Here is a 27,803-nt window from a genome sequence, read left to right on the forward strand (position 1 = left end):
AACATGAAAAGGCTTATCGGAGGGGAAAATGAATGGACACAACATGCGGGATGGGAGATTGAGATAAGGGAGGACTCGCAAGGAGAAGAAAGAAAGCGCCTTTCTGACCCACATGCTGTCCGAATCGCCTTCACGCCGCGCTAATCTGAGAGCGCGCGCGTGCGATTGATTTTCTTATCGCTTCACGGGTCGTCGAGGGTTGCTTCCTCATTGGCTAATTTGTTTTGAAAAGAGTGCGTTTGTCACGATCAGACCACCGCTGCCGGTCAAAAAGCCGCGCGAGCCGCAGAAAGCTATCTGTTGATTGTTTATGGTGACTTTTTGCTCTCGACCCTTGTAATATCTGTCTTGAGCGACACCCATGACGTTCCGGCCGAATTGATGGATTGAATCGGCTTATTTTCTCAGCCTCGGGCGAGAAATCAATTTCCCTCGATCAGGGTGATGGAAATTCATGAATAAGTTATGAAATATGTCGGAGGAAATTTCAATTTCTTATCTATTTCTATACATTTTTAGCTCTTCAATAATTAACTAAAACAGTGTCTCACCTTGCTTGCGGGGAAATTACTCATAGCTCAATAACCTCCGTTGTTTTTTCATGCATTTTAATGTTCATACAAAAATATCTATCAATTTAACAAAAGGAAAATAATTCAACTGTTTTATTCATCACAAATTTAAGCGCTGTAAGAAATAAAAAATAAAATCTATCCTTTGAAACTCATAAGTCTTATTGTTTTTAACATTTTATTACATTTGAATTGGAAACATTCTATTGTCTTATATAAAAAAATACTTCGAAACAATTTAAATAAGAGGAGTTTAACTTCAACTGTTGGAGAATGTGAGCAGTCATTGGACAAAATATCCTTTTAAAGTAGAAAGCGCAGTGACAATTTCTATTCTCTTCCGAAATCTTTTCAAGATTTGCTGTTGCTTCTTGATGTTTTTGTCGGTTCTGCGCTGCATGAAGTGGCTCGCCTGCTCTGGTGCGGCGAAACTTCTCTGCTAACCGAAGCAAGGCTGCAAGTAGTGTCGCCAAAGCGCCGCTCGTAGATCAAATTCTCGTGGCGAGCAAAACACACTCGCGACAAATAATGAAAGACGAATGAATAAGTCATTCCGACCATGCGCTTGGCGCAATTTAAATTGCGGTTGGGATTGAACTTTCCACGGCAGTTTTAACTATTTAAGGCCGCGCATTTATATGTATAGACTGCAGACCGCAACCAACTCGTGGGTTCCAACTGCATGCAATCGATACATGGCTGAGCAAAAGCGTGTGCTCTCCGACACATTTCGTGCATTAGCGGATTCGGGGATTTTCATTTCGGTTTAGCACGTACGAAAAGAAGTGGCGTGCGCATTGCGAATTAACCAAGGGCGGGGGCGAAATGAGACGAGCAGTTGGATTAAAATCGTACAGTGTATATTTTGCATTGAGAGTGACAACATGATTTAACAATAAATATACAATGTGTCTTGATAAATATTATCATTTAAATAAACTCTCGACTATTGCTCACAATCACTCATTTCAGCTGAGCGATTAGTAGGATCACTTTTCAGTTTTTGTTATCTCCATAGTGCCTCCTTGGCTATTCTCTGCTTTTTAACCAGAATTCGCGTATTAATGGCAGGGGGTTTCGTTAGGTACGGGCTAAGATTTTTCTAAGTTGAACAACATCGAAACTTTGTGAGATATGTTAACTGTTTACGAATATTCTTAGAGCTGCCATTTTTAATTCGATTTGACCTCAAGGAAATTGAAGCAATAGCCAATTGATGGAGGAAACAATTAATATTTGTATTTATATCAAAAATATAACAAATTGGGAGTTAATGAGAGCTCAGAACAAAGAGACGAAAAGCGCGTTGCTTGAATATAAACAATTTTTATGTAAGACAGACTATAATCATTATTTCGTTTTTGAAAACCTTACATTATGTACATATTTATAAGATCTACCTTCGGTCGGCGAATGCTGCTAATTTAATTGACATTGGTAACTATACTTGGAACCTCATTACTCAATAATTTTGGTAGCATTGACAGTGATTATCTAGCAGTGTTCTAGAGTGGATCGTGTAATGCTTGACTCAGCCCAGTGTTGCGTCAATTAAAAAAATCAAACTCCGGCACTGATAGTTCGGGTCTATAGCAACAACTACATATATAACAAAATGGACCGAGTGCGGACGTGAGACACTCTGGTCAGGATTTACTACGGTCGTTCAATTTCTGACTATCCATTTCAGCGGCTGAAGGGTATCATTCAAATCATAGTTTTGATTCTGTTAAATGACTGAAATGCAAAAGGCCTTTTGCAAGAGGTCACTCTTAGCAAGGCGGCTCTCCGTCTGTGTTAGGAGCTCTCTCCAGCGGCGGCGACTGCGACGGTGGTGGCGGCTGTCCAACACGCGTCTCCAGCCGGCGGTGGCAATCGCGGCGATCGGTTGAGGTCGTTGGGGTGTGATCAGACGGCACAATCTGGGGTCAGGAACGAAACATTCGAGTGCGCGTTGTGCTCAGTCAGTGTGATTATGGGCTGGCGTGACCTCGGCGGGCGCGTCCGGGTCAGAAACGCTCATCGGCTGTCCCACCCGGATGTTCTGGCTGACCGAGTGTTGCAGGTGAAAGTCGTCCGGCGCCTCAAATAGCAGCACAATCGTTGAGCCAAATCTGTTTATCAAATTGTTAGTTTGATTAAAAATCTCCAAATGCAATAAGGAAATCATCATCAGTTAAATTTCAAAATTTGTCATTTTTCTCAAAATAATTGAGGAAGAATTTTTGCTCAATTTGTCTCGTTGCGATCTACCCAATAGTGAGCTCAAACACCCTTCGAACGAAATAAATCATCATGATTTTCAATAAAGAGACAATGCTTGCCGTTTGATTAGCTTACTCACTTTGGAGCTAATTTTTCAGAAATTAAAACAGCAAACTGAGAAAATTTAAGCTCTTTCCCGATTTCCAGAGAATATTTTGGGAATAGGTCATTGTTTTCATCAACATTTTGTATTGTGTAGTATATAGATCTACTTTAAGAACAAATTCCAACAATTTGTGTTTTTCTCGTATTTATATTTCTACTTGTTGGTAAATAATCATAATGTGTAACGCTACCAGCGTTTTTAGACTTAATTTAGTTATTTTGAAACATAATTTTTAATCAAGGCAAAAAACAGATGAAAATATTAAAAAAAATCTAATCGCTCGTGGATTACTTAATAATCTCTGATGCAAAAAGAAATTGTTTGACTTTTTTCACCTCTGCTTATCACATCCCGTTAGATATGAGCTAACCAGATGCAAATAACACCGCCGAGCGGATACCAAGGAACAAGTGGCCTAAGTGACCACAGAGGAGCTTGAGCCCTATGTGGACATCTTTTCGCATCCCCGCGCCGAGTTCTTATATTGAAACGCCAGACATTTGTCCCTAAAGTCTCTGGAAAGGTGCGATAACCAGCTAGTGAGTCAACGCCGATGCGCCTCCCAGTCTGTGGAGCTATTTAACCATTTTGAGCCACTTAAATCAACTACCTTTAGCTATCTCCGACATTGGGCAGCCAGTTTTATAACCCTAAATATCTCACATTGCCATGACACTACTAGCAATGCGAGAAAATATTTTGGTCGTTGTTTTTAACGGAAAAATAATTTTTACACGCAGCTAGTGGTAAAACGTAGGAATAATTCACCAGCAGGGTAGCAAATTAATTAGACAGTTGGCCAAAATCTGCAAAACTGACCTGAATTCGCCGAACAGCTCGCCCTTCTTCACATTCACGCCTTCCTGCGTCGGCCCCAGGTATGTGTCCTTGTGTCGCTGCTGTTGGCGCGGCCAGCGTGGCTGGTTTGTCCGGAGTTGATCGTCGCAGAAGACGCGAATGGAGCCGACGTTGGTCGCGCCTACCGCCGTCATGGAGAAGAAGCCATGCTTCCACGAGCCAACATACATCGCCCTCTCATTCAAACTGAACAGCTCCGGGATCCACCTCGCCACCAACGGATTCACGCTAAACAGCTCTCCCTGCAAAGCCGGCAAATAAATATCAATTTAATTTCACTCCAGCACAGATTTGAATATTTTTTCAGAACCAGTTTGGAGACTTGTAGCTTTCCTTAAAATGATTACTCATTTTAAAAGAACAAAATTTTATTTCCGTCACAAATATAAAATTACATATAAAAATACATATTCAGAACTTAAATTCCTTTTTATCACTACAATACCCTCCTACTATTAGTGCTTTATTTTATCACAAGTATGTTCTACAGTGGATGCATTTCAGAGCATGCTGCTTTGAGCGACAACAATACTGCGATATTACCTAAAAGCACTACTTAAGTGTCTGACTGAAGAAAAAAAATGAACTTGAACACAATGCATACAAACACCAATGTCACGGCGGTGAATAATAATCCATATGAACTTATGTCAGATTAATATTACGAGTGAAAATTAAACATTGAGTTAGCAATTTGCATGCCTAAAAGGCCTGCATCGACGCAGCCGTTAAAGTGGCTGATGCAGCGCATTTTACCAAATCATGTGATCCTGCAACCCATTATCACTTTTATTTTTATTGTACTGACTTCTGCGAGCAATACAAAATCATATCTACACATGACCAACACAATGTTCACAGCCTCGAGATGAAAATAGATAATCAACTAACTTATCTGTTTATACAAACAGATAAGAAGAGGGTGGCTACCTGAAAGTGTCTGCGGAAATTGACGCGGAAATCTGTCGGCGAGTGGAAGCGGTGATAGTCTCCTGGATTAAGATAAATCACGCTGTTATATAGTCGAGTGCCGCTCTCGTGGTGCAAAAGTCTGCGAGAAAGCGTGCTGCGGCCCCATTGCTTTTCACTAATCCAACTGGGATCACCTGTAAAATAATTCATAAGGGATTTGTAACAGCGGAAATAACAAAGGAATGTATAAACCTTACCAATAAATGATTCGAGAGAATAATCAACTCCTTTGACTTCTTTGATTTTCTCCTTGCACTCCTCCTTTGAGCAAGTGACAGGTCCAGCCTGCATAATTTTACCGTCAGCAGGAGAAACCTGAAGCAAATTCAAAATCAAGTTATGAAAAATGCAAATTTATAAACGGAGTCAAATGAAGATCCAAATTTTTTCTCACATAAAAAATCTAATTAGCTCATTTTGAACAGAGATATTTAAATAACCGGCCATTTTTCCTGAGCTTCCATCATGACATGACCACAAAAATATGCAATAAAAACATTTTAAATAGTTTAAACTGTATAAAATTGACAATCAGTCTGTGATTAACCGAATTTTTGGGTTTTGTTGGTATAATCATAGGAACTTAAGACTCGAGAGATTAGCATTCTTGTTGAGATTTTCCAATTCAAAAAATGGTTTTAGAATTTTCAGTAATAAAAAACCATTTTAATAAAAAAATTCTGACAATTCAATCCTTGATAAAAATCTCACAGTGAAATTAACCTATAGAAATACGGAAAAAAACAGCTTGACATACACCAAGGAATCGGAATTAAATTTCTAGCAAAAACCAATGGAAGCATCACAAAATTTTAGCTGAATTACAAATTCAATTCATTTCTCAGAAGGATTTACTTTCATCGTTTTTTTGGGGGCCATCCAAAATATTTTCGTTGCTCACGTCTGTCCACAGATTAGAAAAAAAACAAATAAACACAAAAATTTATTGCTATTAGATGTTGAATATTATAAGAATTGTTTAATGGCAAGCATCAATTGATTGGTTCATAACTCTGTATTTATTGAAAATTTCTGTGTAAAACAATAGAATTAAAAAATTATGGATCCATCCGGCGATTTTCACCATGATATCAAGCGGTTAAATTAATATCATTGCGAAAATTCTCGAAAGAATGGCCAAAAAGAAATGGCGGACGCTGTTTTTTTAAGGTTATCACAAATAATCAATTGACGTAAGAGGTCAGACGGAAGTAGACAGCTCTCACTGTTATATAAGCGAGCGATAGTTGAAAAAAGCCGATGGGGCGAGATTCGTCAGCCAATCTGAGAGCGCGACCTCTCCATAATCGAACACGACCTCTGACTCGAGGAGCAACAATTTTCTCACGCGACTAGACTCACCAAAGGATCAGAGGGATGGATCGGTCTGACGCCGTCCTTTAAACTGCGGCAGAAGAAATCACTAAATCTGGTGTAGGTTTTCAGGTCGGGCTCCCGCACTTCGTTCAGGTTGCACTTGTAGTATTTCGCGTACAAAGAGTAGAGGGACGGCCTTATGAACTCTGGCAACTCCCTCTCCATAAACCAGCCGACGGTCCTCGATATGGCCCGCAGCGGAATCAGCCGGTAGCAGGTGATCTGCCAGTCCTTGGCGTGCTCCACCACTTCATCCTCCAGTCTGCGCTTGAAGCTGCGCCACTGAAAGACAGCCAGCAGGGAAATGCCGACGCCGACGGGCAGCGTGAGGTAGCGGTAGGCCGTTGAGCGCCATCCGCCTTCGCCCTTGGTTGCTGTGGAACAAATCGTGTGTCAGTTGGCTGCTCAGAATGCCGGAAAAAGTTGATAATGAGGTTAGATAAAAATCTGCTTAGATGAAAAAATGTGAGTAGTATCGCCTCTATGAAAATAAAGAGGCAATCTTATAAAATTTGTTAAGAATCCCTTATTTGTGGTGAAATCTCTTATAAAAAATATACCGTTTGGAAACAAAATTTAATTAAGGTAAATTTTGAAACATTTTCAGTGGTTAAATATGGGGGACTTGTCAAATTTATTCTTTAATGCTTCTCTGTTATATCTAAATTTTATAGTATTCTTCTTCTACCAAGCTTGGTCGAACAAGAAATCATCCGATGTTTTTTTTTACGGAAGTAGAAAAAAGTGTAAGTCGGGGGAAACACTAAATACGTAAGTCTATTAAGCAAGAGAATCAAGGTTCCAATCCTCATTACTCTGTCTCTTTCAACGTGAACAAAAAACCCCAGCATAGCACAGCAAACGGTCAAATCGGTGACAAAGCCCTCCGCAAGTCCAGAAGATGGTCTTTGACTGTTTCAATAGACATCCTCAATCATCTACAAAGGAATGCAATGAGTTTTCGAAATCAAATTTCTCCAGTCTGGTGAGTGGTTGAAAACAAAGGAATCATCAAGAGCTTGCTGCTACTAAAGGAATATTAATTTGTAAGGTTGTAGGTGACAACGCTTACTGCCCGGGCGCAGGTCAGCAAAACGAGTCGGTTCGAATGCCTCCCCAGTCCGATTGGGTCAATTTCATGACCGCCACATTCAGTTAATTCCACGCATTGCGCACCGCACGCCATCAGCTCTAATAAATCAAGACATTTTAGAAACTCTGCAATGGTTTCATAAAATTTTTGAGATTAAAAAGCCTACCTTTCACCACCTTGGAAAAGACAGTGTGAAACCACATCATCATTTAGCTTTGGAGAAGTGATTTTTGTGAGTTGAAATTAAAGACCAGCTCGACTGGAGCGCTGGTACGCGACTGGCGTGCGAGGGGATGTGAGGCGTATTGTCTAGCAGGTAGCTGTATCACAAAGTATAGACTGATACTCAATAGGAATGCTCCAGCGACAACAGAAGGCGCCAGGGTTGCAAGTTTTGCTGCTCGCGCCTATCAGTCTAGCATTTATCCACACTTGAGCCGTTTTTTCTGTTCTCTGCTCACTTTAAAAATATTTCGGTGCCTAAAAGGGCACTAACTTAACTTTATATAGTCACTTAAAAAGTCGCACCATGCGTCAAAGCGGGACGGGCATCAAAGGTTATTTCTTTAAGGAGTTATTATTCAATATCAGGAGAGGCATTGATTGGTTCGTTTGAATGTCTTTTTGAATATTTTTCGGTGTCAAGAAACTCAAAAGTGTAATCACAGAGCAGTCGAGGGTCAGGGAGAGATATCGCTGCAAGGGAGATTTTCTCTCAGCTTGTTCGCTGACGCATCCCCCTCTAATTATTTAAGATTAAAGACGGAGGTGAATGAACTCACATCATCTGCTCTACAATTTGGCAGATCTGATTGTGAGCTGTCCTATACAAATGTGTAAATTTGGCAAATTTTTCATATACCTGCATAAATAAGCGTTTAACTGCCTCACACTTTTCATTACACCAATTTTAATTAAGTTAAAATTATTTTCTGGAAAAAATGCTTAACTTCAAATAAAATTGTGTTGACTAGTGTGCTTAATTGTGCGCGGGACATAATACAAGTTCCAACGGTCAGTCTTTAATGGCCAGTAGACACAATTCAATACATACAATATTAAACGCGCTCCATCCTTCGTCTAACTTAAGTGCTGCTGACAGTGTGCTAGACAGGCGCACGTTCAAGAAAATACATAATGTGCCAATTAAATGCGAGTCAAGAGTTAAATTCCAAGGAGCTCAGCAGTCAGCTATGTCTAGTTCTATCTCACCCGCGAATATAATTTGGCCAGACAAACACGGTCCAAGAGCTGATAACCCCATAGGACTGATAACTGTGCTTAGATTTTGCAACTTAAATATTCTGGACAATTCTGTATGCTCTTTTGATGAAGATTAAAATCTTCGTAGTAGCGCTGAAATTGTGCATCGATCAACAACCAAATTTTTATTTTCGAATTGATTGTTGCCATTTTCTTGCAACAAGGACATTCGCTTTTGGTTTTTATGTTATGCGCAATTTTTCAGCAAGACTAATGAAAAAATAGTAGTTTATAGTTTTAATAATTTATAAACGCTTTTAAACGTCTCTTGAAATTAAACAAAATAGCAACTTGAATATATGGATTTTGGATATTTTGGTTGCGATTTTATCCAAAACACATTCTTCGTGTGTCGCTGTGAAAAATACTTTCTTCCTGCTTTCCAAGTCAACTCCTCGTACACAAAGGCAACCGGGACAAAAGAATGATACAAGTTGCTGCCATCATTCACGCGGCACTTGAGTTATGCAACGCAGACGCGACTTCCGCGCAGAGATTTCGCCAAACTTTTTCAATCATCTGTCACTAAGCACTAGACTGATAAAGAGTGACAGGTGGTGCAGTTAATGAATGTTCAAACGAATGAGATTTAATTTCTATTGAATTAAGTCTGACTTACAAAACAAATTATTCATCTAAACTTATCACTTTCAGGAAAACTATAATATTATTGCAAAACTGCTATGGCATGCGAGTTCAGGAACTTCAGGACTTACTCACTGCGGAGTTTATTATTCTAATGCGCTGAATAAATTTCAATTAAGAATGTCGGACAACAATGCGGTGACAGCAGGTTACTTAACAAATTTATGCATCGCGTGGTTGCGAGCGAGCGCTTGCCTATGTCAATCTGGCCGTGCAAATGTGCAGCTTGTTCAGGCGAGCGAAATAATAGTAAAAAAATGCAAAAGCTTTTAGCTGCCGCGTGTTGTGGTGCACGAGGAAAATTGCAAGGCAAACAGCGGTGTGCGCACACACACACACACACTCGCGGTTTCCAACCACGTGTCGCGCCCTCCGATAGAATGACAATGTCAGTTTCGTATTTTTAGGCTCACGCAGACAACGACGCCAGCGGCTCGCTCGCCTGCTAATTGGATCAAAGCAATCGCGCGATGGACATGCGAATCGCATTTTGCCTTATTAGGAGGCTATTTGTAACGTGCTAGAGAATTTTCGCGATTATTTTGGCGCTGATAGTGACATTTTTAAAGCTTCAAATAGGCATTTGAAAAAATTGATTCAACGGGGGGCAGCTAAAACATTGCTGTGATTTTTTTTCCTTTTTAAATTTGATTTTTATTAAGCTTCTGATTAAAAAAAATTGTTTGTTGATCCATTTTCTTTCAATCCTTGAGTGGTGATGATTTATTATTATAACATTATTTTTGCAACCTATGAATTTCACCTTTTCAGTAAAATCTTTAGTTGTACAAAGTACAATGGGATTAAAAAATCAGTCTGTCTTGTTTGGTTGTCTACAAACCATGTGAAATTATTTTGAGTACAAGGAATATATAAAATAAAAATAGTCCTTCACATATTCCGTCCAAATTAAGGTATATTTACTATTTAGAAGGCAAATTCCTTAACAAATTCTTATGTTACCTGTTATCTGAACCGGAATACTTTGGTAATAATTAATATTTCGTATAAATTACGACCAAAACCATCTCTGGTTACATCTTTATTATACTTGTATATTCTAACAAGTCAGTATTAATAATAAATTATTTGATTTGAAATTCACGATACAATAATTTGTTTTGCCTGATAGAAAATATTTACATTGGTTTTATTTTGTTACAAGCTTTTGACATTTTAAACTATTTTTCATCCAATCAACTTGTTTGGGCCATTAAAAATTGCAAATTTCCGCCCCCTTGAAAGAATATCAACCGAGAATCTATTTGTTCCGTTTTTATTTATTTATTTTTTCGATAAATTTCTTAACATGTTGGGAAAAGATCGGTTATACTTACGGAGTCCATTTCCGGAGGCGGGCCTGGTGAGGTTGACCCGCGGGGGTGCAGGGGGAGTGACTCGCAGGGGTGAAAGGAGAACAGGCTGCAAGCTGCACCGGTAGCCACTGCTGCAAAGTATAACGAGTGAGGCGGGCGCGTGCGAAGGCGCGGACACGGCAGTGGCCAGCAAACACAGCAGCAGCCACTGGAGGCACATGTCGCAAAGAAAGAGAGAAGCTCGCGGCGGGCGTCCGCCGGTACCGCCGCGCTGGCCGCCACCTCCTGACCCTCGGCCCCCCACGTGACCGGCCCACGTGACCCCGCTGGCCGCGACCCCTGCTGGATGGATATTCGCTAATTGGGCTAAGTGGATTCGCCGCACCACGTGACGCGCACTTGAGTCCGGACGCTGACACCCGGAGCCTCGAGACGGGGTGCTGACGCAGAGTTCACCCCTGCCCCTCGCTTGACAACCTCTGATCGCAACCTGTTGCTGGGGGTGCGAACAGGTGCAGATCTGATATTTCCGGATGGGATTGATTAAACAGAGTCTGCAAAAATGCTTCAATTTCCGACAGTTGACGCATCCAACTCTAACGGAGCACTGACTATTCAAAAGAATCCTTGGGAAAAATTTAGTTCTTATAGGAAGTCAACAAAACATGTCAAGCATCTAATGCATTTCACATTGAGCAAAAGGAGAATGGAAATGCTTGATTTTTAGGTAGAGGTCTCTGAGGTTCGAGCTGGCGCGGCTGACGAAATTTTAAAATTGAAGTATTTTAGTGCTCAACAATTCGAAGGACCGGCCCATTTTTGATCACAGGATCAGCACTATTTAATATTTTTCAACTTTTTGACCGGCGGCTGGCGTGACAGGCGCAGCTTATTGTAAGCCAAAGTCATGGTGGCTGGCGGCTGACCATATGATCCAAAATTAGTGTTAGAATTTCACCTCCACGCTACATGTCAAATAGTAAACCATCGCTTGTAGTTTAATGAGAAAACAAATTTATTTTTACGGCAGTAAAAACATTTCTTATATTCTAACACTGTTTAGCCACCTGACTTCATAATTTAATCAAAATTAGCAATTTCAAATTAAAATCATGGGGCTCTTATTGTTAGGCCATTTGTGCTAATTTTAACTGAAAATGCTCATATTGAACCGTCAAAAATTCATTCAATTTACCGACGTTAATGAAAGAAAAATGTAGTGCGTCTTACTGAAGAGGTAAAGTCACGCCACTATGTGATTGATCTGACAACAAGGGTCGTTCACAAATTTCAAAATATTTGTCTTGTTTACCGCATGGTCCTTTTATAAAGTGGACGATTCCCCAACACAACTTAGGCAATATTTGAGGTTTGGATTACCTACGAAATAGGCACGCAAGGATAAACCACCACGGAACATTCATAAAAGAGACTTTCAGCAAAATTATTAGGCGATTTTTTAAACTTAAGTCTGCAATGAAAGAAAAGCGGACTTAAAAATCCAATCATCAGAAGACGTGTAAGAAGTACTTTGAAACTTGAGTGAATTCGATTTTTCTTCTTATTTTGTTTAGAGTCAAGAAATATTCAAAATGACCAAGTTCATTTAAATTGTGGCGTAATTAACAAATCAAATTTTAATGCAGGTTTTATGACTGCAGTATCAATTAGAGTTAAGGCCGATCGTGCAGGCTTTCGTTTGATTCAGTCAACATTTACCAAAACATTCATTTAAGTTAGGAGCCATTCCGTGCTTTCTGATCCTTTTTTGACATAATTTCCATTGTTGAATATACATATATCAACTAAATTCCAGGCGCTCTTTTCATTTAGAGTATTTCAATAATTATTCTTCAGAGCGAACTTTAAAAGATGGATGAAGCTTAATCATATAATATACACACTTGTCTTGAAATACTTTTCACAATCATGTATGTATTTCAGAAAGTTTTGTGCTTGTGAAATTCTGACATTTTCTTCTGAATAAATCTAACAGTCCGATTAATTTTATTTCTATGATTTCCGTAACATGTTATTCAAAGTGTTGTGTGATTGCATAATATCTGATGTTTTTCGATATTTTTCATTCTTTGTTATGTTATTTTAGTTGCTGTGTATTGGCTACAAATCGGAGCGGAAATGAGTCGGACATGCAAATAAATCAACGACGGTGGCATCTCCCAACGCTATATCATGAATCACGGGTTGCGAAATTCAAAATAGATGGTTAAAATTCCGAATTGTCTGCAAGTCAAATTTTGATATTATGAAGTTTTGAAATATTTTGTTGTGCTGCTCAGAAAAATCTTTTCGGCCGTCGAAATCAGTTCTCTGCAAAATTGCGGAGAGCAAAGACAAGCGAGGTTAAAAAATGAGCAAAAACACGCGCACTGTAGTAATTCTGGGTACAGACAGGCTCGGAGCTAGTTAAAAGTAAATGGAACCTGGCCAAGCGTGTTGCACTTAAAAGTGCATTAAAAATTCAAAAGAGCCGGCAATGTTTCCTCGCTTTTAAATAATTTAGTAGGTTGCTATATTAACTTTTGCGCCAAAAAGTTTTCAGCAGCTCCTAAAAATTTTAAATGAACTTTTTTGACTCTGGAAAATCACGTCGTGCATAGTTCAAGAGTTTATGAATGTGTAGTTTATTTTAACGTTTGAGATTGCTGTACAATTATTTTGACTTTACCATAGACACAAAATTTGGTATAAATTACCAAAAAATAAATAAATAGGATACTCATAACCTGCTTATAACAAGGACAAACTCTCAGCTCTTTGCCACCAGCAAAAAGATGTGTTGTTTTTAATTTAGAAAAATATTTTTTAAATTCAAGATTGATCGTCTTTTCTAACAGCAAAACAAAACAAAATAATCTCAGGATATCCGGGACAGGCATGACGTCAATATTCATATTTTTCTCATCACTTTTTAGATTTTTGGAGAGCAAAGGGAATAAAAAATCCAATTCCGTGTCGATCATTACAACCCATCCGCGCGTATATAATTATTTGAACTGTGCATGAAAACATGAAAAGATCAGCAAACTTTGAAATATTGTTGTTTAAGTATTAAATTATTGCTTCTGCTGCCACTGCTCTATGGGGACAATATAAAAAGGCTTTTATGGCTTGCAGTGCACACAATAAATTTTGAACACATTCTTCCTTTCTAAATAATGAAATTATCGATCACATTGACCTCCTGGCACTTCAGCCTCGAGCCTATATACAGACACATCAATAAATAAATTATTGAATACATAATCGATCAATATCTTCATACGTGTTTTTGTATTATCATACACGCGTTTTCAATAATTCAAGAACAGACGAATTTTCCCCCTTATTATTTGAAATAAATATTGAGAAATTTAGAGCATTTTGTAGATAAGCGTAATTTGCATTTTTGCGTGTCACGCCCGGCCGGTCACTCGTGTGGTTCTATTGATTTTCCAAAGCACGGCAACGCAATCCCATCCCAACCCCCTTCCTAGCCTCAACAAATTTTCCGCGAACTGCTGTAAATACGAATCGCATGAAAGGAACTGCATACCCAACAACGCCGACCAATCTCAGAGCCATTGTGAGCACGATCTAGTCCTGTCCAAGGTGTCACAGATTGTCCATGTCCCGTTGTCCGGCGACTGTTTCTTGAGCCCACTATCAGCTTGTCTCCTTGTCTGGACTCGTGTTTTTACGCCACAGCTGATGAGCTGATTTCTCTATCATATGAGGTGAAGAGTGCTGCTTGGACTTTAGAGAAGAGTCAAGCCACACTACGCACTTGATTTTATTTCATCATATTTTTAGGGCAGCTTTCCCATTTGCCACTCTCAAAGTGCTACAATAAGATTTTTATGCTTAAAGCTCGATTACAACACAAAATTATAGATTAGAACACAGCCAAGTTCTTACTCCTTTGTTTACACCAATCCTACATGGGGAATTAAAAAAATACAATTTTTTATATTCGGTTTAGATTTGCAGAGGAACACGTCATTAGATAAAAGAAAATGGCATGGATTGTTAAATTAAAAACATCAAGTTTTTACACTCTTGCTTATTCCGGTCCGATTCAAAGTTTAAAAGTTCTGCTGTTTGCTAACAAGAAGTAGGAGTAAGGAGTGCCACGCCCGCCTAAGCGGGTGCAATGAAAATCGATTAAATTTTCAATCGGTTTTGCTATACAATTTTTATTTGTAATGTTGGAAGATATCATGATCATCTTGAAAATGTTTTTCAACAAAACTGATTACATTTTCAATGAGTTTACATCATATTTCTTAATCAATTCAAAACTAATTGAAATCCAGATCCTCTTACTTTTCCTAAATTCTAACCGGTATAAAAATTCAAAACAACCGCCAAGAGCTATCCATTTATTTTGCACCTTGCTTGCAGCTAGCAGCCAACCAGAACCAGTAACCAGTCGCAGGTTGAGGAAAGTGAGGAAACATCTAGGAAAGGGCATTCCCGGGCAGGGAAACTCCGGCAGCTGGACTTGCGGGACACGTGTGATGGAGGACGACGTGTCCTTCCTGGACACCAAAAGAGTGTCCTCGTCCGTCTACCACAGTACGGATGACCTGGAAGCTTTCGAGTTGGAGGTTCAAGAGGTTCAACCGCGGAAAGTGCTCAGGGTAAATTTTGCTGCATCCAGCGACGACCCTGACTCACTTTTTCGTATCTCCCAACCTGTCGTGCACACTTGACTCATCACTTGTTTAACACAGGAGCAGTCGCTGTTCTTCCAGGATGGAGACCGCACCGTGGATTTTGTCCTCGCCTGGGACAACAGAATGCCGCTGGCCAACACCGAGGCCGCCGAGAGGAAACGGGCAGCCTTCGAGGAGCAGCTGAGTCAGGAACTGCAACTGGAAACGGAAGAGGCCGAAGAAGGCTCGGCGTTGACGTTCGTTAAAATTCACGTCCCGATAGATGTGCTTAAGAAATACGCGGAAATCCTCAAACTGCGGATGCCCATGAAAGAGGTGCGTGAAATACTCTTTCACGGGTTTGAGAAAATATCTGGCAAATTTAAAGCGTTATGGTGCAAGGCCACTTCTATGATAATATTTACATTTTTCACACAAACCAGTTTTTTGGACAGCTTCCAAATCTCTTTTTTCGTTCATAGAATCTGACAAGCTTGCATGCGGTATTTAATTTAGGCACTAAATTTTCTAATCTACTGGACCAAGATCTTCGTGAAAATTTTGCGTTTATATTTATTGATTTACTTATTTGATGCTAATATCAAAATAGGAGGGAAAAATTCAAAGTGGCAGCAAAAGAAACCTGCTGCTCAGAACCACGAAGTACATTTCCCAAAAGGTAAACAAGGAAAGAAACGAGATAAGCATGTAGTCATACCTGTATTTAATGCAGAATTTGCATGTGACCTGGCGTGTTTACTCATTATAAGCTTTATTTATTTTGGCCTCCCGCTAAGTGGTAAGCGTTTATTCTGCATGGATTAATGGCATTGTTTTTATTTAAATTTAACTGTTCCATGCCTCTTGATTTATTCGGGTGCTTAAAAAATATTTTATTTATTTTATTCAATGCATTATTGTTTCAAATCATGCTAAATGAGCTTTGTATTTTCAAAGATGAGTTAGGTCTATTTTTATACTCTAAGACATTACTTAGATATCTATGCTTTGTTGTTGTTTTCTGTTTGCTTTAAGTATGCTATCATAGAAACGCTCAAGGAAAAGTAAAATTTACAAACGCGCCAGGAAATCACAATCGTTATTCATTGTTAGTTAAAAATGGTTGACAGTCCACGTCACTGAACATGGAAATTCCTTAATTTTAGATGTGTTAGAAATCCGTTGTTATTGCTGTTTGCTTTACATAACCACACTGTTAGTTGTATTCCTCATTAGCATTTTGTCATCTATCTGACTATCTAACTCATTTGATTAGATACCTGCCTTCCAAGAAGTGCATGCCAAGACCCATTCACTCATGGACAGTGTCCAGTCAGCAGTAGACAAGCTATTGGGCTATATTTACGTAGACACAGCAAACTTCCCACAAAAAGGCCATAGATTCACCGCAGTGTATTCAAGAACTAAAGAATACCTGTAAGAAAGAGTAATTTTCAATTATAACCAGCAATTTTGCTAATTATTTCATATAAACTTACAGATTTGACACTGAGTCAGAATTTTTCACGCCTGCCATCCGTTCTCGAATCGTGGATTTCATCCTCGACAGAACCTACTACGAGGACAAGTCTTTGGATCCTAACGCACTAGGTATCAACAGGCTGATCACTGAGGGCGTATACAGTGCCGCCTACCCTCTGCATGATGTGAGTTGATTTACTTGAAATTTAAACTGGGCAGAATACATTAATTTATTCCTCAACATTACTTTTGATTATTTTATTAAAAAAATAGTATTAAGAAATTTAATCTGTCCCGCACAACACAATTCAGCCACACTTAACCACCAGTGTTTACAAGGAATTATTATTTAATCAATTAAATTGAATTAACTATTTCTAATTTACCACACATAGCGTTATATTGTCATCCAAGTTTTGCAAGAATTTTGCTTTGGGGGAACTTTTGAAATAAATATTTTATTTTCGCCCATTCCTATTTTTTCATATTCATATTTTTTAAATGATATTTACTCCTGAAATGAAAGTTTTGAAGTTTATTTGGTCAAATGTGCTGTTTTCTTCAAGTGCGTTCTACCTTTTCTGAATAATTAATAATTAACTCTTTTAGGGAGATCTGAAAGTTCCTGGCAGCCAACGTTACCTGCTTTACCACGAATGGGCTTCAGTCAAACGCTGCTTTCGTTACCAGCCCCTTGATTACATTAAGGACTATTTTGGAGTTAAAATCGGCCTATATTTTGCCTGGCTGGGTTTCTACACGCACATGCTCTTGCCAGCATCAGTAGTTGGGCTCATATGTTTCGCTTACTCATGGATAACCCTACCTCACAACAAGCCAACTGAAGACATCTGCAACAAAAATGGTAGAGAGAAAAATCTGCATATTGTTTGCTGTGATATTTCAAAATTGCCTGTTTAGGAAATGAATCGATCTGGATGTGCCCCCTGTGTGACCACTGGTGCGACTACTGGGATTTGAGAGAAACCTGCTTCCACGCTCAAGTGACTTACCTCTTCGACAACCCTTCCACGGTGTTCTTCGCAATATTCATGTCGTTTTGGGGTCAGTTGAGAAATTATCATTTCCACTTACTTCAATTTACATTTTCAACTCCTCAGGCGCTATGTTTCTGGAACTCTGGAAGCGGTACTCTGCAGAAATCACGCATAGGTGGGATTTGACAAGCTTTGACATCAACGAGGAGCACCCACGGCCGCAGTACCTCATGCGAGTTGCTCGCTTTTCTAAAAACAGAACCAGGAAAAATTCCATCACTCTCGAGGAAGAGCCCTATGTGCCATTCTGGAGCCTGCGTTTACCAGCGACCGTGTTCAGCTTCTCAGTCGTGCTGCTGCTTGTTCTGCTCGCTCTGGCCGCTGTGCTTGGCGTGGTCTTGTACCGCGTTTCTGTCCTGGCCGCCTGGCATGGTCTTAAGGCTGAGGTCGAAACCAGCTCTGTCATCCTGATCACGTCTGTCACAGCCGCATGCATCAACTTGTGCTGCATCGTGATTTTCAACTGGTTCTACATGTGGCTGGCAGAGAGACTGACTGAGATGGAGCTACTAAGGACACAAACCGAGTTTGACGACTCACTCACCTTGAAAATTTATTTGCTGCAATTTGTCAACTACTATGCTTCAATTTTCTACATAGCATTTTTCAAGGTATGCAAAGCTTTCTAAAAAAACTGATTGATCTTGCATATTTTTAGACTATCAATTTTTCAACTTTCAGGGGAAATTTGTAGGCAGACCAGGAGAATACAACAGGATCTTCCACTACAGACAAGAAGAGTGTGGACCTGGTGGATGTTTGATGGAATTGTGCATCCAACTCGCAATCATTATGGTTGGCAAGCAAGCTGTCAACACCCTTTTAGAGATGGTCTATCCGTAAGAGTCATTCAGATCTATAGAATAAATAATTGTTCATTGTGTTTTTTAGCTTGTACTACAAATGGGTTAACACAATCAAAGTGAAGACTGGAATTTCTGACAGCCAAAAGGAATTGAAGAAACCATTGCAGTGGTGCAAAGATTACAAGTTGGTTGAGTGGGGTCCAAGCAGTTTGTTTGATGAATATCTTGAAATGGGTAAGATTTTAAAAATGAAGAAAAACAGTTTGTTTCATATTGAAATTTCCAGTCCTGCAATATGGATTTGTTACTATCTTCGTTGCCGCCTTCCCACTCGCTCCCTTCTTTGCTCTGCTGAACAACATTCTGGAAATGCGTCTGGACGCGAAAAAACTGTTGCAGTTCTACCGACGTCCTGTGACCCAGCGAGTGAGGGATATCGGTGTTTGGTACAGAATCCTTGACTCGATTGGAAAGCTGTCAGTCATAACTAATGCCTTTATCATCGCTTTTACCACCGACTTCATCCCCCGACTGGTAAATTTCAACCTCTCTTCATGCATTTGAAATAAAAACATCTGGTTTAAGATTTCGGCATTTTCTTGAATCACCTAACAAAAGGTGTTTTGTAAAAGCACAAGTTTTAATTACTCTTTGTCTCAGGTTTACAAATACGTAGTCAGCGAAAACGGCAGTTTGGAAGGCTACCTCGACTTTTCACTAGCGACATTCAACGTAACTGACTTTGAGGACGGATCAAGACCCTTGATGCTTGGATCAGAGCACGTTGAAGTGTGTAGATACCCTGATTTTAGGATGTCTCACAACGACTCGAACAAGTATGCCAAGACTGACCTGTACTGGCACATCTTAGCAGCAAGGTAAACCTTCATTTAACGTTTAAATTCAACTTTTTTTTTTAAAAAAAAACCTAACTCTACATTACCTATTAGGTTTGCCTTTGTGGTTGTGTTCGAAAACGTTGTGGCGTTGGTAATGATCTTGGTGCGCTGGTGCATTCCTGACGTCCCGCGCGTGCTGAGGGCCCAAATTCGCAGAGAGGCCTATCTCACCAATGAGATGATCATCGCCAAAGAAGCACAGAGGGCTCGCGGAGACAAACCCAGTCCATCCAGATCCGCAAGGTAAGACTAATCACATGCTTTTGCTTGCCTTCACTTTTCGGAAAATGGACAGAAAACATTTCACATTTTTTGCTGTTGGATTTCTTGCAAGCGGTTAAGATGTAATGAGATCTGACTTGGGGTATATTTCAGCTTGGTGTTCTTATTTTACCCTCTAGGCGTGTTATTACTTCAAACATAATGTTCCGTCTACATGCAAGTTAAGATTTCATGTGTCTGGACATGACACTAAATATTTGTTAAGATTTGCTGATTAGGTGGTAAATAAATTTAAATTCAGCATCGCAGTAAAAAACTTGAGCTTGTCATCATGAAACCAAAACAAGCATAAAATTAAATTTTAACAGTCTTTTGTTATCAGGATTTTCAAAAAAATCCACTTGATAGCATTTTTTCGCGGGGATTTCTGCAATTTTGCGCACTTTTATCCCGCTTGGTGCAAAATAATTATGATCTTTTCAGGGGGTTCAGAAAAAACGCGGACTAAAAATGATTGGGTGTTCCCGGTTTTTTTGTGCTGAAAAACCAGTGGTGCATTTTCACAGACGATAAAATTGGTGGCGCTGCTTGCAATAAAATTAACATGACCCATAATATTTTTTATAGATTCCAATATTCACCCATTGGTACATTTCAATTGTTACCTTCACTAACGCTTAGAATAACTATAATTTTTATCTTACTAAATGTTCTGCTTGAATGTATTTACACTAATTATTAATTAAAATAAATCTAGCATCAAAAGACATACTTAGATTGGTTACTTATATGTTGTGCAGGTCAACAAGCAGCCTGCCAGGAGGCTCTCGCTCTCGAATTTCATCCAACGGCCCTGTGGCAGTGTAAATCGGCCACTCTACGGAATCGAAATCTCACGACAGCTGTTATTTACCCACACAAATCTAGTTGTAACTATTTTTAATGTAATTTATCTAATGACGGTCAAAATGTACCGAGCGAAACACGATTTATATACGATATATATTTGTATTGGAAAAAATCTAAGTGTTCAGGACGCGGCAGATCTGATTCATCCGTCTAGTCGAGGGTTGCAAGCAGTCCACTGCAGCTATTTTGTGATAATTATTCACGTCTCGCACAATTTGTAACCGTGCACAATTCGCCTTATATAAACATACATATATTTAATGTGAAAATTTACCATTTCATCCTAGAGATTTTAGTTGTAACACTGATAATGAGGCCACTATGTTAATTTTTTTGCCAAATAAGCTCATTGTAAATCTTTAATGTTGTTCCTTCCGCTCATCGTTACGTGAATCTGATTTTTAAAGTGGATGAATTCCACCAAATTTTGAGATTTTTTACAAGAATTAAATTAAATTAAATTTTAAACTTGTTTGCTAAATATAATTATGCATGCGAATAAAATTTATGGTACAAAGTTTATTACTTTTTAATTTAAAAATAATACTACTCCTGCTTATTAAACTTAATTTTATTCGCAATTTAGTTTCTCTTATTGTGCATGATGAATTGCTTGGCAGCCACGCAGGCTGTGCCGTCGTAGGTGAATCCAGCCTCGCACTGGCACACGCCGTCAATGCAGGCTGAGTTGCTGGTCGCGGAGCTGCACTGAGGGCTTTGCTGGCAGCTGGCTCCAAAAGCGGACTCTGCAATTATTCAAAACATTTTCTGGTTAGACTGTTCGCTGTCTCATTGTTCAGGGTTTTTACGCGCAATGCAGTTGACTCCATCCAAAGATCCTACGAAGCCGTCGTTGCAGACGCACTGGCCCTGAGCGCACTGAGCGTTTTCGTCAAAGTTGGTGCACTGTTCCTGGACGCCACAGGAGTCACCGACCTTGTGGGCACCTGAAAGGTTTTTTTACAGGCAAATCAGTCTTTGAATACTATTTAAGGAAATCCTAGCAAGTGCTATTTGAATTGTTGTTAGAAGTGCTTGAAAAGACAGGAGAGGAAATATTTTCAATTGAGATTGATATTTTACTTAAATTTTACCTCATAGGACATATGTTTATATTAATGGACTTTCGGTTTTGATTTTTGTTACGTTATCTTTTTTTTAATTTGGAAGATATTCCGTGACATAATGTTTTTAGTTTTTAAACCCTGCAAAATTTTTTTTCAATTTTCATTTTATATGCATAAAAAATGTGTTTGTGTCTTCCTTTCAACACCAGATTTTTTGCCTGCTTGCTTAATTTTGAAGGAAAATATGAATCTTCTTCTGTGATTTGGATAAAAATAAAGCACAGGATTTTTGGTTTGAATTTTGCAATAAGTTGCTTAAAACAATTGACAAGATTCAAACTGCAAATCCTAAATTTTAAATTTGGAAGATAATATATGTCTTTATGATTAAATAATATTTAAAACAAACTTTTTATCTCTGAAGAAAAAAATTTGTCACCCTTCTTTTGATTAAATTGATTTTTTTATGCCATCTATTCTATATCAGATTTAACCTATTGGTCTATTTAGCTTTTAATGAAAATATATAACGAATTTCTTACTGTCGATGCAAGCGTTGTTGAACAGGTTGTGAACCCATCCTCCGCGGCAACGGCACCTGTTTCCAAGAATAGTGAGGATGCACTCAGCATGAGGGTCGTAAGCCAGGCACTGGGCGTCGGTGTCGCAGGGCACGTTCAAGTCAGTGGCAACTGCAAACGTGTGCCAAAAATTAGCTCCTTTTTTAATATAATAAAATTGAGTTATCACCAGGCAGGCACTCAGCCTTTCCGTTGGAGACGAAACCGTCCTTGCACACGCACCGTTCGTTGACGCAAATTGACTCGCCAAGGCCGGCGCACTGAGCGTCTTCGAGACAGTGTGTGTTGTACACAGTAGTCAGGCAGGCGGTCTTCGAGTCGCTGGTCAGGTACTCGTTGGTGCACTCGCAAGTAGGACCAAGACACAGAGCGTAAGGAACCTGTAAAGATGGTAACATTTACATAAATACTCAGACTTTTCCGTCAAAATAAACACTTAATTTTATTTGGAATTTCTCGTTTATTTTTGTCCCGTTTTGAAAACAAAACATCGTGTTTTTAAAGCAAGCTCTGCACATTTGCTTGAAACTCCCAACCGACGACCTCACTTTCACACTAAACTGCGGCGTCTCGAGCGTTAAACAAGACAAAGCACATGATAGTTTCTCGTGATCGTGATACAAGAAATTTGAAAATCAGCACTTCTGCGTGCAGTGTCGTTGCAAAGCGAGCAAACACCACATGAAAATGAATCATGAACAGTCATGATGATTTGAGACCGTTGCCTTGTTTCATCACACTCGAAGCTCATGTATAGGAAAGTGTTGAATGTATCATAAAATTGAATATCAAAGCATTTTGCAGGGAGAGACTTGGCTTAGAAATAAAAATTGGCGTTAAAACTATTTCAAACTAAAGCAATTTAAATAAATTATATTTGAAATTAAAGTATTTTAAAATAATGAAAAATCTACCTTTACACTAAATATTCCATGAAAATTGGGTATAATGAGCTAAAAATGTTCCCAGGTTGGCGTTTAAATATCCGAGAAATCAACAACAAAGTTTGCATGTTAATTAAGCGGCGAGTATACTGTCACTTTATTGAAAAATCATGATTTTATTTTACCAGAAGGGAAATTTTGCACATAATTCCCTCACTATCCTATATATCGCGACGAGAGGTTTCGAGGTCAAGCAAAAAGCATTGACAAAATCCGTCTAATTTTTTGACACAACAAACGATTTGATCATAAAATGCTACTTTTAGTCAACAATTCAAATTAATTTCAATCCTTGTTGATGTGCGACAATTCACTGTAATTAAGACTACTAAATCTAAACATATTAAAAAAATAAAAATTTCATTTTTTAGTTTGTTGCAGATAAAGTGGCTTTACCTTTTTCGATCGAAATCAAAATGATCTGCAAAATGTAAAAATTGTTCCCGATTTTCAAAATTTGTGGTTTTCTATTTTTTACTTTGAAAAAATACATAACATGCAAAGTGAAGATAAGTTTTTGTGTAAAAACAAAAATTACCACTGCAAATCGACAACAGACTGTGTTTGTAAATTCTACGATAAAATTTTGCGAAAAAGATATATGATTCTGACTAAAGCAAGTAATATGAAACCCGATACCTAGTTGTTAAATAAATGCATCAAAGAGGAGCCAAGTAAGCTATAAAAAATTGCATACTTTGTTGCAAGTAGCGCCGAAGTCGATGGAGCAGGAGCGTCCGATGACGCCGTCGCAGCCGCCGGTGGAGGTGGCCAGGTAGCGATCATCGCACACGCAGGTCAGGGATGTGGGGTCGCAGATCGAATTGAGGACATCGCCGCAAGCCCCGGCAGTGTTGGGGTCGCAAGGCTCGTTGAGAACGGCTTGCGCGGCGCACGCCAGCAGGCTAACCAGGATCACTTTGGACAGCATCTTATTTCGTCTGCTGCGCTGCGGGCTGGCGCCCTTTAAATATACCCCAAAGTGCACCCGACAACAGACTCTGCGCTCAGATAAGAGATTTGAGTGCTTTGTTGTCGGCCCCCGATTTGGAAAAAAAATAATTATTGATCACCTGATAGGCTTGTGTTGTCACGGTGATTAAGCGAGCCAATTCGTAATTGGTGCACCGGTGGAACGCTCTAGATATTGAGTTAAATTTCAAAAGGGCAGTTTTACGATTGAGACTGTTGCAAAATCAGTCGATAACGTGCCACTCCTAAAAATTGTGTTGTGGACCTAGACATAATTCCAATTTAATCTGACTCGACGATAGAGAATTTATATAAACGCGAATCTATAATATTTTTTTTCCAATGTTAACTTGGTAATTTCTTGCTTGCTTTGCTTTTTATTGCTCGCTCGATTTTGATAAACATGTCCAACAGTAATAAGGTCATGATTGATTAAGAACGTCTCGCTGTAGCCTCTGATTTTACTCATCAGAAGGCAGATTATGAGCGATAAAAATCAACGCAATGGTGAGGATACACGTAATCATTTGACACCTGCTTAAGATTTGATTGTTTCTTTATTATCGTACCACATAATTGAGCATACATATAATAAGAGAGTCTACGGAAAGGACGATTATGAGTTCGAATTCTTACAGTGTGTATATGAAACAGAGATTATAGCCTATATTATAATTGCATACTATCGCGTTCCCAAAAATGACGATGAAATGGATGAACAGTAAATGTTTGTGGAAGACTTCAAAAACCTTTGTACACTATCAAAGCGTGATAAATTAAATCGATTATTAAACTTATTGAGATGTAATATAAAAATTTCGACTTTTAGTCATCCTTCATGCTCAGTTCGGTTTTCAATTAAAATCAGTCAACTTTTGAAAGTCTTTTCTAGCATGAAATAGATTTTCACACAGGTTCTTCGCAGAGAAAAATCGATTTGTAGTCGGGAGGAGGGTCTTCGCGCTCTGGACAGGATTCGGGGCAGGACGTGCTCATGCCTGTTGTCTCGCTGTCTGACTCGTCTTGGTTGGTGTTCCTGCAGTAAGCTGCAACCGCTACCCCAGTCACCAAAAGGACGAGCGACAGGCAGGTGGCTGCCAAGTACCACCACCAGCTGAATTCTGCAATTAAAATCGATCAAAATTTTTTTGATGGAGTTATTGTTGTGTCTCATGATAAAATCAGATTTTTTATGAGTTGGAGCAGATAATTTCCTAGAGGGAAAATGTCGTTTGATAAAGATATTAGACACCGTGATACATAATGAGCAAAAATGGTGGTCAGCACATTTTGACGAATAGAATGTTGAGGCTGGTAAAGATTAGTGCGCAACTTTCCTGTTGCCTTGTATGTGTTGGCGTCTTAAAACCATTGTGTAATAAAAAAAGGAAACCCCAATAAGCAGAGGATTAACTAAACTATAACTGAAATCTACTTTTAACTACATGATATGTATCTTGATAAAATGTACAATAACTGATCTCTCTATTTTTTATATTTAAGTATTTTCAATTTCATTTCCTCTTTTTACACTAGATTTATTCAAATTTTTGACTGACCTTCTTCAGCTGTCTGCGCACTATTGAAGATTTCGAGTTGGGCATGCTCCACCAACTCACGCAGTTGCTTACTGACGATCGAGTCACCATCCCCATCAGCAACGCCACTAGGCGGATCGCATAGCGTTTCGATCTCGTCGGCTCCTGAGGCAGGGCAATTGAGCAAGCCGTCGCACACGAGGCTGTATCGCACGCAGAACCTTCTGACCGCATTCTCGTTTGGGGGCGGGTTCATTACGGCGCACAGATAGTACTTCTTGCGGTCATCGCACACCGCATTGATGCCAACGGCAGTTACGTGCAGTCTGTGTCCTTTAGGGGGCCAGAGGGCTTCATGCACTTCCAGAGTTACCGTCGCTGGGAACATGCTGGGCAGAAGGGACGGCACCATCCACTGACGAGTGCACAGGCCCTCTACTTTCACGGGGACACCATCGTAATCGTATGCCTGTGAATCAAAACGAGGGGATGTAACATTTTCACGATTAAATATGTTTAATATATTAATATAATAGATAATTAATTGAACACCAACGGTGCTCTATTATTGACACAGCAATTTTGTAAAATAGCAGAACACTGATAATTCAATAAATTATATATTCTATACTCAATATTTAATTGTATTTTTAATTCGTTGGATGTCAAATGAAAAATTATTAAAGATATTTGGTTAAACAGTGAATTCCCAGCGCTGATTATTAATCCAAAGCTAAAATCATATTCTCGCTGTGCAACACATTCAGTCCAACGTACAAACCTTTGTCAAGGGCATTCGTCCTCTATGGCGGTATAAAAAAGCGCAACACATATTTTATAATCTCTCGCGTACGCCGGCAAAACTTGCAAAGTGTGCACATTTGTTCGCGTCCGTTTGATCGCATGGCCAACGCTGCGCGTTTTATTTGTTATTAAAACATTATTCCCTTTCGCCGAAAAAGGCTGATTTAAGTCTCACCAGGTCCAGTCTGATGGGGCACTGGTCAGTCTGGTTTTTGGGCGGGTGGTACGCGATGGCCAAATAGTGTCCAGCGGGAGCAACGAGCCGCACCGAGCAGTTGGCGGGATGCTGTGCCGGCTCCTGCCACAGGTCCAGCATCAGTGCCTCGTTTACGAAAACGTGGGGGTGATCGTTCCGACATAGGCTAGGTAGAGATTCTGTGGATGTCATTTCTTCATCAGTATTGTGAGCCGAAATTTTTTAAAAAGGAGGCAGACGTGCAGCTCGCTTGCACTCTGGAGGAGGGGCAGATCAGTGACCCTCTTAAAAATGAGTCAGTGGCTTAGGTCACTGTTTTCCTAGCTGCACTTTGGGCGATATCAGAAATTTTCGGCTATTTTTCAATTAAACGATTCCAATTTTTCTAAATATTACTGGTTTTAATAATTATAATATGACTGAACACCAAATCTTTTTTTAACGTTTTTAAATGTGTAAATCAGACTTTCAAATGCTAGAATTTACCGGAAAAACCAGGCGGAAGTGCGAAAAGTGATATTTTGCCGGCGTGCTAGTTATGGCTAGCTCACTGCTTTGACGCGGCAAAGAACGCGCTGTCAGCCGAGGAAACAAACAGCACAGAGACACCGTGTCAAAGGGGTTGCAAACACGCGGGGTTAAGCAGACTAAGAGGCCTCTTACGTTGTTGGTCGAGGGCGGTGGAGGCGGCGGCGGCGGCCGCCAGCAGGAGCAGAGTGGTGCTGCGCATTACCAGGCCGGTTGAGGACGCTGCTCTGGCAAAGGGCAGGCCTACTTTAGCTGACGGGGCGATGATAAGGTGTTGATTTTCATCTCGAGTAACCCGCGCACACATCTCATCTTTCGTTGCACTACTCGAACCACGCCGTCCCTCCACGCTGCATGTTATGTTGGCGATCGAGTGGACAAGCATGCACTGTGCAGCCGGTAATCAGACAAACTTTAAGGCAAAAAGGTCGGCGCTGTGCCGGCGGCGGCGGCAGCAGCAGCGCCGTGCCGAACACCATGGCTGCACTGCTTGGGATTATGTTTATCAGATAAATTAAGCCGCTCGAAGAACGAGAGCTTTGAGTGTTGCCTTTAGTTAAGATTTGTCTATTTTGAATTTCGTGAACTTTTGGCAATTATATAAGTCATTAGCAAAATATAAATTATTTGTTTTGGAAACAATATAATTATTTATCTTGTACCAAGTGGTAT

At 39.6% G+C, this 27,803-nt stretch overlaps 4 protein-coding genes and 1 long non-coding RNA gene across 9 annotated transcripts; 2 read left to right on the plus strand and 3 right to left on the minus strand.

Annotated features, from left to right (window-relative positions):
- Positions 1–1,410: 1,410 nt before the first annotated feature.
- Positions 1,411–14,188, minus strand: Pisd (phosphatidylserine decarboxylase). 3 transcript variants are annotated; one of them, XM_065488321.1, is made up of 7 exons: positions 14,024–14,188; positions 10,489–10,595; positions 6,136–6,524; positions 4,971–5,088; positions 4,732–4,907; positions 3,763–4,043; positions 1,411–2,686 (listed from the first exon to the last, which is right to left on the minus strand). In XM_065488321.1, exons 1-7 carry the CDS (start codon positions 14,050–14,052, stop codon positions 2,533–2,535), a joined length of 1,254 nt encoding a protein of 417 aa, XP_065344393.1. In that variant the 5' UTR covers positions 14,053–14,188; the 3' UTR covers positions 1,411–2,532. The 3 variants fall into 3 exon arrangements, with proteins under 3 accessions (XP_065344393.1, XP_065344392.1, XP_065344391.1); XM_065488320.1 differs by having other exon boundaries at positions 10,489–10,598; XM_065488319.1 differs by lacking the exon at positions 14,024–14,188 and having other exon boundaries at positions 10,489–10,979.
- On the plus strand, positions 6,856–7,379 carry LOC135942291 (uncharacterized). The gene is made up of 2 exons (XR_010575088.1): positions 6,856–7,135; positions 7,202–7,379. It is a non-coding gene; the product is annotated as an uncharacterized LOC135942291 (long non-coding RNA).
- A 702-nt stretch (positions 14,189–14,890) lies between the features above and the next one.
- Positions 14,891–21,021, plus strand: subdued. 3 transcript variants are annotated; one of them, XM_065488120.1, is made up of 14 exons: positions 14,891–15,110; positions 15,204–15,461; positions 15,736–15,804; positions 16,402–16,562; positions 16,627–16,792; positions 17,217–17,472; positions 17,529–17,672; positions 17,729–18,276; positions 18,347–18,504; positions 18,557–18,705; positions 18,758–19,005; positions 19,132–19,349; positions 19,422–19,613; positions 20,393–21,021. In XM_065488120.1, the coding sequence occupies exons 1-14, from the start codon at positions 14,988–14,990 to the stop codon at positions 20,457–20,459; spliced, it is 2,757 nt and encodes a 918-aa protein (XP_065344192.1). In that variant the 5' UTR covers positions 14,891–14,987; the 3' UTR covers positions 20,460–21,021. The 3 variants fall into 3 exon arrangements, with proteins under 3 accessions (XP_065344192.1, XP_065344193.1, XP_065344195.1); XM_065488121.1 differs by having other exon boundaries at positions 14,891–15,086; XM_065488123.1 differs by lacking the exon at positions 15,736–15,804 and having other exon boundaries at positions 14,892–15,110.
- Positions 21,022–21,056: 35 nt separating this feature from the next.
- LOC135942149 (tenascin-like) lies at positions 21,057–24,058 on the minus strand. Its single transcript, XM_065488125.1, has 5 exons — positions 23,791–24,058; positions 22,319–22,529; positions 22,111–22,260; positions 21,311–21,448; positions 21,057–21,247 (listed from the first exon to the last, which is right to left on the minus strand). The coding sequence occupies exons 1-5, from the start codon at positions 24,022–24,024 to the stop codon at positions 21,084–21,086; spliced, it is 897 nt and encodes a 298-aa protein (XP_065344197.1). The 5' UTR covers positions 24,025–24,058; the 3' UTR covers positions 21,057–21,083.
- A 545-nt stretch (positions 24,059–24,603) lies between these two features.
- On the minus strand, positions 24,604–27,656 carry LOC135942148 (uncharacterized). Its single transcript, XM_065488124.1, has 4 exons — positions 27,267–27,656; positions 26,583–26,782; positions 25,625–26,072; positions 24,604–25,186 (listed from the first exon to the last, which is right to left on the minus strand). Exons 1-4 carry the CDS (start codon positions 27,514–27,516, stop codon positions 24,972–24,974), a joined length of 1,113 nt encoding a protein of 370 aa, XP_065344196.1. The 5' UTR covers positions 27,517–27,656; the 3' UTR covers positions 24,604–24,971.
- Positions 27,657–27,803: the final 147 nt, after the last annotated feature.

This window comes from Cloeon dipterum, chromosome 4, assembly GCF_949628265.1.
Source record: "Cloeon dipterum chromosome 4, ieCloDipt1.1, whole genome shotgun sequence".
NCBI classification, from domain to species: domain Eukaryota; kingdom Metazoa; phylum Arthropoda; class Insecta; order Ephemeroptera; family Baetidae; genus Cloeon; species Cloeon dipterum.